The 15,403-nt window shown below is 34.5% G+C and overlaps 1 protein-coding gene across 1 annotated transcript in view; it reads right to left on the bottom strand.

Moving 5' to 3' along the window:
* The window catches only part of SPAG16 (sperm associated antigen 16), a 606,360-nt gene that overhangs the window by 167,536 nt on the left and 423,421 nt on the right, over positions 1 to 15,403 (bottom strand). The window contains exon 17 of the mRNA XM_006082484.3: positions 12,182 to 12,308. Within this exon, the coding sequence (XP_006082546.1) occupies positions 12,182 to 12,308 (127 nt within the window). The remainder of the gene's footprint in view (positions 1 to 12,181; positions 12,309 to 15,403) is intronic.

The following is a 15,403-nucleotide window of genomic DNA, read 5'->3' as shown; positions in this document are numbered from 1 at the left end:
ATATATATACACACACACACACACACACACACACACGGCCACACTCCTAATGTATAAAATTGTGTTTTAGGATAGTGATAGAAAATGAATTTCCTATTGTGGGTTGTCCTCATATTAAAGTTCTAAAGTAACTGCTTTAGTTCAAAAAAATTTTTTTTGATGCTTTGGTTTTCTCTTTCCTATCCAAAGCAATGTTCCTCTAGTCTCCCACAAAACAATTTCCTGAGTGGATTCTCTCTTACTCCTGAGTTCTTTTATGTTGCTCTAGTAGTTAGACCTTCCCTGACTGCCCAGTTCCTTTTTCTTTCTCCTTGCCTTCCTTCTCTTCTACATTCCTTCCCTCACCAAACACAGGCATACACGTACCCACGGGGAAGCTGACATCACTGCAGGATATAAAAGTGATCCTTCCCCTCTCTAGGGCCTCAATTCTGGCCCAAAGGACATGAGGGCAGTCTACTAGGGGGCTTCCAGAGGCAGTTGCCCCTCTTCTGAGAGCCACGGGAAGATAGTCTCATCCCTTCCCCAGATCTTGTCTTCTTGCATTATGATCTGTGGAGATGCCAGGACCACCTTGGTGCCAACACTAATGATGGCAGAACAGGGGGAAAGAGAGAGCTTGACTCCTTGAAAATATCTTAGATTTGCTGAGCCCACCAAATCCAAAGCTGGCCCTACCTGTGGACTTTCTCTTATGAGAGATTTAAAAGTTCCTTATTGTCAGCCCAAGTTGGGGTTCCTGACACTTGTAGCCAAAAGCATCTTAACTAATACATTAATCAATAAACAAGAATAATCAAGAACTCTTGTAAAAAAGAATATTAATTAAATGGAACTTAATTTACCTGGCATTAAAACATATGACAAAGAAACACAATTTCTATAGCATAGAACTGGCAAATTAATTGAAAGAAAAACCAGTGAAGTACATAATCTACTAATAAATCTTAGACCATATGTAAAGTTTATTATATACATATTACATGGTATAGAGTAAAGGATGTATTAGTGTCATATTTCACATGAATGCTGCAGAAAATATGCTTGAGATTGCATTTTTCACAGATTAGATCCCATTGATCAACAAATTATGCTGACTGCCTTCAAGTATATGATGGCATTTTAACAGTTTCTCAGTTGTCACCTATGTCCACTGGAATAAAAAGGGTGGAGAGGGGCAATTGAAGCATTTGCCTTTGGGGATAAGTATTTAATCACCGTTTAAAATTGGTGAAATTATGGTGTAATAAAAAGCAGACCTTCTTCAGGATGGTTTGATTATTATTTTAAATTCTCTGCAGACAGTGTACCCCACATAAGGGTCTCTGAAAGCCTACTCTAGGTATGTTGCCGCCGTAGTCCAAGCTCTTTAATTCTGGGTTGTAGCATGGACAGCCTCACTGTTCTCTCTGCTTCCATTCTTGCCCTGGATACAGTGGGTGAGGGAGGGGGGTTCTACATAGTTGTCAACTTGTTTTTTATTTGCTGGCTTAGTCTCATGTAAATTCTGCTCTGATGGCATACAGAGCATATCACATGCAGAACAGTTTAATTTACAGTTTTCTCAGTTATTACCTTCAGACTCATGTCTATTGCTTCAATTTGGTTTGTCAATAAAGTTTTATCTAATTTAAATTACTAAGCCCAAGAATTTAGAACAGTACCTGGAAGAAAGCATCTTATACTAAATACATGTCAACCAAATTAACAAAATTTCCACCATTAGACCAATAAAAATACAAAAGAGAGAATGATAAAATTCTTGGATAGAAGGCATGGCATGAAATACTTATCTATTATTTAGAGGTGTTTATCAAACTAATCATTTAAAACATCTACAGAGTATTGATTTTCATAATACAAATACCACACTATTTCTTTCAAGTTTTGGGGGGTGGGGTAGAGGAGTGCATAGTAAGGGATGCTGTATGAAGATGATTTTAAACTATTCTTATTTATACTCTTCTTATTTACAAGTGTGAAAAGATACTTCTGAGCTCAAGCATCCTGAGTAAATCATATTCGAATATTGCTTGAAATTTAATTTTAGATAAGTATAACTGCAAGTTATCACAAGTACCCACTGTGCAGGCTTCGTCTTCAGCAGCGCCATGCTATTTGCACATCTGTTGAACTACAATTTCCCTTAAAGGATTATCCTATTTAAAAGTATCAGCTTGGCAGATTAAGGATGATTATCTATTTAATTTTGTATATACAGTCTATTAAAAAGAAGACAAATGCTTGGGCCACTTGACTTTGGGCTATGAAGTATGTGTGGACTGCAAATTTTAACCATATTAATTTTAAATCTAATAAACTATTATGTGCTATTAAGTTAAAATAATACATTCTTTTTAATACAATAATTTTATGTACCTCAGAAAAACTCAAAGGTCTGATTGTCTTATTTCTTTATACAAATGCATTTTCTAGAATACTATAGGCATAAAATGTCATTGTCATATTTCAAAGTGAGCTATGCTAACATGTACATGTAATTTTTATTATATCTGCAAACATATGGGCATAGCTAATTATATGCATTCAAATATTTTATTGCATAGGTGATATGAAGATATAGCTAGTTATGAAATTTATTTTTCACACTTGGTATAGAGATACAAATCTTTTTAAAGTGTTGAAAATGATTTGGCATTTGTAAATTATTATATGCATATAACTACTGTAAATATATTTAAAAGTCTTCATTACATTAATACTATATAAAATAAATCTTCATAAAATATTATGGCATTCATTTAGAATTTGTTATTATTTGGGCATTGTCTAGATTGAAATTGTTTGTATATAATTATGAATATAGACTTCATAATGGACTTCCAAGGAAATATTTTATCTGCATGTGAAAATATTTTCAAGCACCTTTTGTCATCTATGCCCACAATGTTACAAATATGTAGTACAGCTACATTAGAGAGCTAAGCAACAATAAAAACTACATTTGAAAAAATACTACACAAAATTGAGGAATTGATAGCACAATTGTGGCTTTTTTTTGTAGAATCCAGGTAATTGCAGCTGCAGTAGTTGATTGAGTCTGCACAAGGCTATAATTTGGAAGGTTAATAAGTTATTTCCTGCTCTGATTTAACCAGAATGGGTCACATTCTTACTATCTCATATAGTCCTTATAAGAAGAGTTTGATTGAGTCATTGATTTACTAAAACGAAGGAGTTTATGCTTTTTTTTTTTTTTTTGGTCAAGACTCCTGTTGAAACAGGGACTGAATGTATTGCTAGTTGTGCAAGAATAAAAACTGGTATTTGCCCAGTGGCTCAGTGGTTGAGCATCAACCTATGAACCTGGAGGTCATGGTTTGATTCCAGATTAGGGCACATGCCTGGGTTGCAGGTTCGATCCCCAGTCTAGGGAATGCAGAATGCAGCTGATCAATGATTCTCTCTCAGCACTGATATTTCTATCTCCCTTTCCCTCTCTCTTCCTCTCTGAAATCAATAAAATATATTTAAAAAAATGGTATTGTTGAGCAATACAGATGTCATTTATATTTGAGACTCAATTTTTTAAATGTCTTTTCATTTTGTTGACAGTTTGCTGTGCAAAAATTTAGTTTGATGTAGTCCCGTTTGTTTACTTTTTCTTTTGTTACCTTACCCTAGAAGATAAATTAGAAAAAAATATTGCTACAAGAAATGTTCCAGATTTTACTGTCTATGTTTTCTTCTAAGATTTCTATGGTTTTAGGTCTTACATTTAAGTCTTTAATTCTCCTTCTTCTTCTTTTATTGATTTTGGAGAGGAAGGGAGAGAGTGAGAGAGAGAGAAACATCAATGATGAAAAAGAATCCTTTATTGGCTGCCTCCTGCACTCCCCAGACTGTGGATCAAACCTGAAACTCGGGCATGTGCCCTGACCGGAAATCAGATCATGACCTCCTGGTTCATAGGTAGACACTCAATCCCTGAGCCATGCCGGCCAGGCCATGCCTCTCATTTTAGAGATGATAGAGTTGAGGTCCACAGAGATTAAGTGTCCTGCTCAATTTCATGTTACAAATCATAAATGAACAACAATATTTATTCTTTAGAGCCTCACTTTGTGATTAATGTCCTTTGCTGACTCATAAAATGTGAATAATTTTTAGATGCTTCTACAAATTTAATCCAGACTCAGAAAAGATATTTGTGAATATTGGGGATATTAAATAATTATTTTTAAAACTATAAAGGCAATTCCAAAAGGGAGGCTTTGTAGTTTGTGCAATGATGTCATTAAAGTATATAACCTTTCTTCTGTAAATTTATCTTTATTGTTGAAAGTATTAGAGATGTCCACTTTTCCCCCCCCCATTAACCCATTCTAGCCCACACCCGCACCCTGTTCCAGGCCTTCACCACACTATCTGAAAGAAACAGGCTTTGTAACATGTATACATTTTACTCTTTTTAAAAGTCAGTAACTTATTTACCATAATCTGTCATAATTTACGCAATCCAAATACATTTCAGTTCTCAGAATTGATGATCCATTGCTGGGATAATAGTCTAAATACTTAACAACTGATATTGCATTGTCAACAACCATTCAGAATGAACAGTAAACAATCAAAACTGGTTTATAGTCATAATACTTTATACAACTGTGAATAGTATCCCTGAATTAATATACCTTTGGTTGATATGCCTTTAAAGTTTTCAAGGTGTCCCTACTATCAGTATAATATTATTTTTCAAACTTGCCATCAGGTAAATAAAATTGCCTCTAACACAGGGCTTAGCATGACAAAACCAAATTTACTAGTAAAAATATAGCTTTTGTTTCTTTGTTTGTTTTTAAAGATAAGGTATAAAACAATCCCTGTAAATCGCTATAATTTCTCCTTTTACAATTTTCTAGAGCTAAAGATTAAATGAAATGCAACTCAGGCTTTCAAAGACTACAAATGTGTGTATTCATTAATATACATGTGTAACTAAAGCTCTCCAAACTCTTTAGAATGGGAGAAATGGAACAAAACTCATAGGTCTGTGATGACAAAAGGGAAAGCACCTTACCCAGCTTCTAGAGTATAATTTACTTCATTCCAGGTATTAGTCATAGACTGGGGTCTACAAGGGAGATCAGATCCATAATCTGATTTCCTTTAGTTTTCCAGTTCCTTTCTCCAGTGCCGGAGAGGCCCATATTCTACTCGAGGACAAAACGATTTTGCATACACAATAGAGCCACTCAAAAGGAGGGAGAAATAAAGGGACTATAAATAATTGAGCTGGGTCATCTGGTCACCTTCCCCCTTATATTTTAGCCTCTCTCCTTGTGTCTTTCTTTCTCAGGAAATTGATGTGGTAGAAAGGACTTGCTTTTAGGAGGAGAAACTTAGATTGGCTCTGCCATCTGCCTTAGATGATGAAAGAGGTTAGCTTGCTTCCTTTTATTCTTATTTCAGTTTCTAATCAGGATGGGACTTAAAAGAAATGGCAGAAATAAGGGCCCTGCAGGTGCTCCCATAATTCATACTGAGGTGTAGGGTTGGAGTCTCAAATCCCATTAGGAACACACAAGCATTTAGAATACCCCCTTGTGCATAAGACACATCACAAACCTGGCAGATAATAGTAGTAATATTCTCTTTTCTTCTTCCAGAGACAACAAATTGCCAACCAGTGACAGGATTCTGTGTCTTTAGTCAGCACTGAGTCAAACACCGTCAAGTGGTCATTAATGGGATTATTTCAATATTCACAGAAAATGAATCACTTCTAATAGACCATAAATCAATATAAAACTGAATACTATTAGTAAAATGAGAGGCAGAATAACATGTTTAAATTCTGGTCTCTGCACTTAGACGGCTTTGAACTCTGACATCACGTCTGATCAGCCAGGTGTCACTGTGCTTGCTGTTGACTTTTTGTCCCAGTTTCCTCCTCTGTGAAAATGGGAATAACTAACCATCTCCCTGAGCTGGAGGGAAGATTAAATGCGTTTTTACCTGAGCCAATTAGGTAGCTCCTTGGACATTAGTGAAGGGGACTAGGTCCAGAGCATGGGCTGAGGTTGCCTCACTACTGAGGTAATACTCCACTTCCACAATGTTTTTCCTGTAGAGTCAGATGTTAAGTATTTTAGGCTTCCCAGGCCATATGGTCTCTGCTGCAAATACCCAGTTCTGCTGCTGTGGTGTGAAACCAGGCTTAGACAATATGCAAATGAGTGGGTGTGGCTGTGTTCCATGAAAACTCTACCTGAACACAGGTCAAGCTGGCCCATGGGCTAGCGTTTGGCAATCTTTTCTCTACCTACTGTCCTTTTGAATGGCAAGATTTGTTTCACTCTGGTTGGTAGGGATAAAAATCATTCCTAGGCTTGTGTGAGCTCTGGGGAAGTTTCCTTTTAATTCCAGACAGATTTTTCCCTGGCCTTATCTTAGCAGATACTGATTTCTATTCAGCTAAAGACTGGAGCAGAGCTCTGCAAATTTCCAGAGTTCTCTCTCTCTCTCTCTCTCTCTCTCTCTCTCTCTCTCTCTTTCTCTCCTGCTCTCTCCTCTGCCCTGTGAATTCTAGCACCCTGGCTGCCCTGGGCTGCCCCCTCTGTCGCCTCAACTCTGGGAGACTGCAGGGGTTCCCTGTGGTCTCATCCATCCTGAGTTGTGACCTAGAAACTCTCCAAGCAGCATTCTGGGGCTGTCAGTAGGGCTCCTCTCACTGACTTCCCCTCTCTCAGGTATCACTGTTTTTCATTGCCCAATATTTGATGTCTGAAAAAAACCCATTTCATATATTTCATCTGATTTTCCTTTTTAGTTGTTTCAGGTAGTAGGGTAAATCTGGTCCCTGTTATTTTATCTTGGAAGTAGAAATCCTAATAGGTTTTTATTATTCCACATTCAAGGAACTGAGGCTCAGAAATGTTGAAATTTCACCAGGTCCATTCAGCTAATAAGTATTAGAGACAAAATTCAAAACCAGGGAGTGGGGGTGGGGGCAATGGGGCGATAAGGACACATCTGTAATACCTTAATCAATAAAGAAAAAAAATTAAAAAATTAAAAACCAGGGCTTCTCTAATTTCTAAATGAGTACTTTGCCAATTAAGATGCACTGTGTCCATCAGAAAGAATTTGCAATCTGCCTTTTAAACACACAAGGATGAACAGTACCCTTTACTAACAAAACACAAAAAAATAAATTCATTTTGAACCAACAATTTTGGGAGTATGTTACTATATTTTGAAAAATCATGGAGGGGGCATATACTTTTCATATTTTCCAATGGGGTCACCCCTCCCCCATTTTACAATTTTTATTGTGGTTTTGCTTGTAGAGAATATTTAGGCTTTTCTCAAGTAGTAGGAAACCTTGCCCCTTTTGATGATCTGATACTAATAAGCTTTCCACTGAAAGTCCTCATCTGGCTCAAACTTTAGCTTCTGCATTGTCTAGGGATGTGACTTTGCAAACGTACCGAAATTATCTTTGACAGAGGAGACAAATGCATGTGTTGCTAAACTACATAAACATGAGGCAGTGAGAAATGTAGAAGTGTAAGTATAAATTCTCACAGTTCATTTTTATTACTTCACACAATTCCATTTAACATTTTCTGAAATTGTAATAAATCGTTGAATGATAAAACATATGGCATTTGAGTATGCCAAGTGAGAGATATTGTTTAGATAGTGAGTTTTGCAGAAATGTGTAGCATTATATTACCAGGAGGCTCTCTGTTGAATGAGAAAGGAACACTTATCCTTTTACAAATACACAAGTTATAAATATATACTAATATATGTATATATCTGTAAACACCGATAATCTGTTTGTCACAAGCAATGTATTTGCAAATATAACATTATGTAAATAGTGCTATGCCATATGCAACTCCGCTTTTAAATGTGTGAGAAGCAGATTTCTTATAGTAACAGAAAAGCTAAACTCTAGACAGTGATTCAGATGTCTTTAAACCTTTTGATTTTAATATATTGTATATGTACTGTTATATACAACCTTACCTCTTAGTTAACCATTTAAATTATTCTTACCATTACATGAACATGAGGTTTGACCCTTGTTTTTAATAGCTATTCATTAGTGTTTTATAGTTTCATTAGAAACTTCCTACACTCTCACACAACCTTAGGCATCTTATGTGTACAACCAAATATACACACATTTTTCTCATCCATGAAATGATTGGAATGACCTTCTAAGATCCCTCCCTAGCTAGCAATAACATGGAAGGTGATTATACTAGGATTTCCACATTATAGGATATACATTATCGCTTTGAAACATCAGAACACTATAAAAAATGATCTCCTCCATGGAGAATCTTAGTTCAGAGAGATTGAATAATCTGCTTCCAGTCTAAGAGATGCTAAAGACCTAAGGTTTGGAATTATAATATATATTCTTTTACTATATCACTGGTTTTCAAATATTTTTATCAAAGATACATTTTAAAAATGATACACTAGGAGAAATAACAAATAATGTCCTAGATGTATATAACAGCACAATTTAACTCTGTCAGAATTTCAACCTGGAAACATGAGTTGACACAACTAATGGGAGCCCTCAATAAATGTTAACTATTCTCAACAGTGTCAATTCTTCCTGCATTTATCAAAAATTGTGAATAAAAGTATGTCAAATAGAAGTGCATTTTGAGCTTATTAAATTAGATATGATTTTATCCTCATAGTTCAAATATTTTTGGTATAATTTTGTTGTACTATCTTTCAAATAATCTTTTCCTGAATAAATGCAGATTAGAAGAGATTTATGTGCCCCTATCCTTATTCTGATTTTGTTCTGCTCTTGACTTGTACTTCTTTACTTCCTTAATATGAACATAATTTATGGTGTTTGACTGTGATTTGCAGGTCTCTGTCCAAGCCCTCATTAGAGCTTGCATTTGCTCTCCTTTGTTCCTTCAACCTTTGATATATTTCAAACTCTTAAAATCTCTTCCATTTAAATATCTACGACAGAAGCACAAATTTCTCATTATTAAATGAGAAAAAGGCTCATGGCATTAATTTTTCAAACAGAATTAATGTTAATTATATTATGTTTCTTAAAGAAATGGTCAAAGGGTTGGGAAGGTCAAGTTGAAATCATATGCCCTCAAGTTTTCAATGTTTTGATTATGTAGCCCTGCACTTATGTTCCCAGTAACCAAGGCATGGAAACAACCAAAGTATACTTCAATAGATGATTGGATAAAAAAGGTGTGATACACAGTATATATAATGAAATACCACTCAGCCATAAGAAAAGATGAAATACTGCCATTTGTGAAAACATGGATGAACCCGGACAATATTATGTTAAGTGCAATAAGTAAGTCAGAAAAAAGCCAATAAACATATGATTTCACTCATTTGTGGGATATAAAACTGAAACTCATAGACACAGACAACAGAGGGGAAGGGGTGGAGGGGAAGTAAAGGGTAAACAGGGCCAAATATGTGGTGATGGAAGATGATTTTACTTTGTGTGGTGGGCACACAATGCAACATACACATCATGTGTCATAGATTTGTACACTTAAAACCTATATAATAGGTTTAACTACTGTTACCCCAAGAAATTTAATTTAAAAGATAACTTTATGTCCTCAAACTGATGAAGTGGTTTCATTAACAGGGTCTCTGGTTTAAACTCTTTGACTTTTAAGTTTCTTATTGTTCTGCCCATGATCCTCATACTTTAATATTAGTGAATTACCAAGAATACAACAGTCATGGAGAGAAAAAATAGGTTTGTTTTTCTAAAGACTTTAAGTTGATATTGTCGTATGATAATAAGATTGGTAATGCCCTAACCGGTTTGGCTCAGTGGATAGAGCATCAACCTGTGGACTGAGAGGTCCCAGGTTCGATTCCGGTCAAGGGCATGTACCTTGGTTGCAGGCACATCCCCAGTGGGGAGTGTGCAAGAGGCAGCTGGTCGATGTTTCTTTCTCATCGATGTTTCTGACTCTCTGTCCCTCTCCCTTCCTCTCTGTGGAAAATCAATAAAATATATTTTAAAAAAAAGATTGGTATTATATTTATTTAAAATCAAGTTTGCCTGACCAAGTATAGAGAAGAAATTTCAGGCTGTATGACAAAGACAGTAAAAAGCAAGTGGCAACATTTTTAATAATGACAGTAAAATATATATCTATTATTAGTTGCACAGCATTACAAAATACCTTTAATTTATATTATTATAAAGTGTAATTAAAAGTTTTGAAATTTCAGGGTTCAAAATTCAAGAACATAAATACTTAGATGCTAAATAATACAAAGGTATTTAAGGATGTGAAATGTTTGTGAAAACCAAATTAAAACTCCTTTAGCACTATGATGTCAAGGTAAAATTTGTCTATTGAAAGTATAAATTTAAATCAATAGGCTGTCACACTGTAAAATTAAATTCTCAGAGTTGGGGATCTTTTATTATTCTGTACAGAATTTTAAAAAATAAGTTTGAACTCTAGTGGACCATAATTGTCTTAATGTCTAAAACATTTTTAAAGAAGCCATTCTTATTAGCATGGTTCATATACTAATCTGTAACAGGAACACAACTTAAAGGTTTTTAAGAAGGCAAACTTCCTATATTCTAAATCTCAGCTGTGTGATGGGAATATCATGAAACCAGTGTCACAAAACACACAATTGTCATATGTCTCTATAATTACTACAAACTTTCTGAAATACAGAATTAATATGGACTATTTTTAAATGAAACATTATATATATATTTCTTCATCTAAAATAGTTATCTCTGGCGAGGATGCAGAGAAAAAGGAACCCTCGCGCACTGCTGGTGGGAATGCAGACTGGCGCAGCCACTGTGGAGAACAGTATGGAGTTTCCTCAAAAAACTGAAAATGGAATTCCCATTTGACCCAGTGATCCCACGTCTAGGAATATATCCCAAGAAACTAGAAATACCAATCAGAAAGAATATATGTTCATAGCAGCACAATTCACCATAGCTAAGGTTTAGAACTAGCCTAAGTGCCCATCAGCAGATGAGTGGACTAGAAAACTGTGGTACATCTACACAATGGAATACTACGCTGCGGTAAAAAAGGAGTTCTTACCATTTGCAACAGCATGGATAGAACTAGAGAGCATTATGCTAAGTGAAATAAGCCAGTCAGAGAAAGATAAATACCATATGATCTCATTTATGGAATATAATGAACATAAATTGATGAACAAAAACAGATCCAGAGACAAAGAAACATTGATCAGACCATCAAACCTTAGAGGGAAGGTAGGGGCGGGTGGGGGTAAGGGGAAAAGATCAATCAAAGGACTTGTATGCATGCATATAAGCCTAACCAATGGACACAGACAACAGGGTGTGAGGGCATGAGTGGTGTGGATGGGGGGAAATGGGGGGATAAGGACACATATGTAATACCTTAATCAATAAAGAAATTAAAAAAAATAAAATAAAATAGTTATCACTATAACTTGGTCTATCTACCACAAATTACTATCAAAGATTTTTAAAAATTCTCAAAATTTAAAACACGTATCACACTAGCAAAGAAAAGTTATATTATCCAATAATATATACACATTTTTACTTAGAACAGGCTATAATTAAAAATAAAGATGTAACTGCAATTTTAACCTTCTAAACAGACGACTGGAATTATTGTGTGGTTCATATCAGTTGTCATACTATTTATCATTAGCAAGGATAAGCACAATCAAATAATTACACAGAGCATATAATTGCAACAATAAGATGAATATACATATATTACAAATAAACTGTAAAATCTAAAGAATCTGGGGTAATTTGGCAAATTTAAATTAGCCCATGAAAATATTTCCATTTTATCTTGCCAACCTTTTGTTCTTCTTTACTCTCAGCCATTTTGCCTTCAAAAAAAGCAATGTACTTACCTTGGATGGTGACTTTAAGGGATATAGGCTCCAAGGTTTGACGTGGTGCTGCCAGGAACTTGTGTTATATACATTTACACACACTTACCTCCTCTATTTTTCTTCTTTCTCATATAAGATAAATATGTTTTCATAATATGACATATGATACAAAATATAATGAGATATAATATAATATATTCTAAGATAACAGTAAGAACAGAAATGCACATAGGAGGAAACAAAGGGGAAACAGGGTTAGACTGGTCACAAGTACTAAACAAAATCCTACCTGATGAATCAAAGTTCACCTCATTGCCAGGACTTGGACCTACATCAATGGACACAATTGGTAAGAGTTTCCGAAAGTCCCATAGTTTTGTGACCCCACAGGAATCGCAGGATGCTATCATGTGACCCTTTAAAGAATATTAAAAAAAGAAGTGCATTTACATATATATAAAAATATGTAGTAACACACACACACAAGAGATAAGTGTTATAATTTTATTAAATCCACAAGAATACATTGCTCTAAACTAAAAGTTACTCATTATACCTTTGTCTGAAACATAATGTTGCTATAAAATAGTAATTTAAGCACTATATAAAATTACATAATACATTTTGGAATATTATTTTATAGGAAATCATTTATTTTGGCTGATTTAATTATATCAGAAGATATAGTAAAACTAAAATACACACACCCATATAGTTCATGTACATATACACATATCATGTTGGGTGGGATTAAAAAGTAGATTTACAGTTATTTGTATGGAAATAATACAATATTAATAAATAACACAAGAATAAAATCTGTGTTTCATGTACTCACAATTGTAAAACTACTTTTGCCATGCCCTGTGTCATATATGTGATCTACACGTAAAAACTATATACATGAAAACATTGTACTAAAAGGGGGGCATCTTACTTTATACACTCTAATTAGTTAGTACTAATACTTTATATCTCAAGTGGAGTGAAAAAACAGAGATAGTAAAACAAACGCAACGAAAGAAGAGTTTTTAATCACTGAAGGTAGAATCACTAGGGCCAGGTGCAACTGATGGCAAGGAAACAGTTTCTTCTGTGGTCATTTAGACAAAATTACTAGATATATGTGGGGCTTTTGGGTTATATGTATTAGGATAAGGATGAAGGTAATTGGATAAAGGAGATAAAAAAAAAAAGGAAGGGTGAATGCATTCAATTGTTATGGAAACAGGAATGGGTATTTTCCCAATATAGAAGCACCAGCATGGATGCACTAGGTCCAAGCTGAAGGTTTATTCACTCCTCATGCTGGCCTCTCAGATGTTTATTGAGCATCTACTTTCTGTCAGGGACCAGGATATAGTGATGAGTAAGAGGGGTTTCCGTTCTCCAGCAATTCATAATATATGCTCACTCTCATCATCCTGCCATTTAAATTCTCTCTACTCGGCAATTAAATATGAGTATTGGCCACATCGGGCCTATAAATAATGTTTATGATGCCATTATACTGTTTGCCATGCAATATACAGTATCTCTTTCAGCTTTAGCTTACTTTTTTAATGTTAAATAAAAAGTATATTCATTTTCTTCCTAAATATTCTAAAATGTTAAATAACTTGATTATTGTACAATTCTCCTTCTTACCATTTTTAATTAGCTCACATAATTTTTTTCTCATTTACTCCTTGATTTCTATTCTTTTTCTCAAAAATGTGTTATGTTACATTCCAAGTGGACTCTGCTTTTCCCTAAACATATCAGAAATGCAACAAATGCCATTAGTTTTAAAATTCTATGACTGTAATCACAAGTGAAGCAATACAGCAACCTTGTCCCCAATTTCATAAAGGGGATGTTTAATCTTTTTTATGACTTAAAAGGAACATGGAGAACTTGGAATGTTTTCAGATATGTAAACATGTATTGTAAGAATTGTGAAGAATCAGTGAATTTAATTTCCAGAAGGAAAGTTCTCAGGGTCATCAGAAATATTAATGTTAGAAATTAGAAAAAATCTTTCCAGATATAAGGGCTTTTTAAAACACCTTTCAGAAGGAAACAAAAAATTTTCCTTCAATTCAGAGAACTGAATACATTTAATTTAGAAGCAGCTTACACCAAAGACAGGTTATGGACTTGATTGACTTTTCTTTTCTGGGTGCTATAAACTAAAGATAATCTTAAAGTGTGCTATATACCACTGAATATTACAATTTGCGGAAATACACCTATAAATATTTCAATCACTCTTGGTGTGAAAATAAGTATTTAAATACTTTTAACATTTTTACATTTTACTTTTACTGTTGTCAAATGACCAATGTTAAACTATCTGATAATAATACTTATTAAGTGTTTTAAATGAATCAAGTGCTGTGCTAAATGCTTGTTAATAAAGAATAGATATTATTTTAGACCATTTTGAATAATACCATTTAGTCAGATTTTTCTATTTCCCAAGATAGTTAGGAGCCATGGCGAAGTATACAGTAGGTAAACTAAATATAATAACTTATTAAGTGATATAAATAAGTTTGTGTTCATATTTGATAACCAAGAGATATTTGGTAGTGAAGGAACAACTTAGCTGCACTTCCAATTAGCCAATGAGGCAGAGGCAGTGCCTATGGCAGTGTAGACCTCAACAAATATTGGTGAAACCAATAGATGATGAATGCCTCAATGGAACTTACCTAGTTTTACTTTAGTCCAAGTCCTTCCATAACATTCTTGGAGTAAATGTTAGTTCTAACCCTGATAGTTCTGAATCACTTAGGAAGAAATCAAGAGCTAGACAATATAGAGAATACAGAACCAAAAACTTGGAATATCCTCAAGACCCAATATCTCTCTTCCTCTCTCATGCAAAAAGGAAGCCCTTCTGCCAATAAATCTCTTTCCTTAGGGCACTAGAAGATACTAGAATATTGCTCATCTGAACAGCATAGTGGGAGTTTTGGGGATCTAGAGGTGGAGAGGGGAGATGTAGGAGAGGTACCACCTGGCGAAAACCAAATTATTTATCTAAAATTTGTTTAGATGAGAAAAACAATGGCTAGCTGTAGTTATGTGCTAAACCTAATTGAAGAAAGATAGACTTCAAAGAAGATGTTTTCTAGAGATATTTTATTAGATGCAATAATCCCATTTTACAGATGAGAAAAATGAGGTTTAAAGAGGTCAAGTGAGTTTCCTAAAAGTACCCAGAGAGAATGAATTGGGGAGAGAATTCAAGCATAGGTCTGGTTGACTTCAGAGTCTGAGATTTTAACAATAATATTCTATTTCTTGAAAAATATACCACAATATATCACAAATGTTTACATATGTTGAATATATTTCCCCATTAGGATACATTTTCAGTAAGTCGATAACTCAGATCAATACTTGCCAAAAAGATGGTTCTCACAATATTATTTATAAGATGAAGCAGTAGAAATGTAAGAAAATTATTTTCAGTGGATGCCTAGATAGATAAATAGACATGCATGCATAAAACATACATATT

This window comes from Myotis lucifugus, unplaced genomic scaffold, assembly GCF_000147115.1.
Source record: "Myotis lucifugus unplaced genomic scaffold, Myoluc2.0 scaffold_3, whole genome shotgun sequence".
Classification (NCBI taxonomy): domain Eukaryota; kingdom Metazoa; phylum Chordata; class Mammalia; order Chiroptera; family Vespertilionidae; genus Myotis; species Myotis lucifugus.
This window is presented reverse-complemented; position numbering and strand designations above follow the sequence as displayed.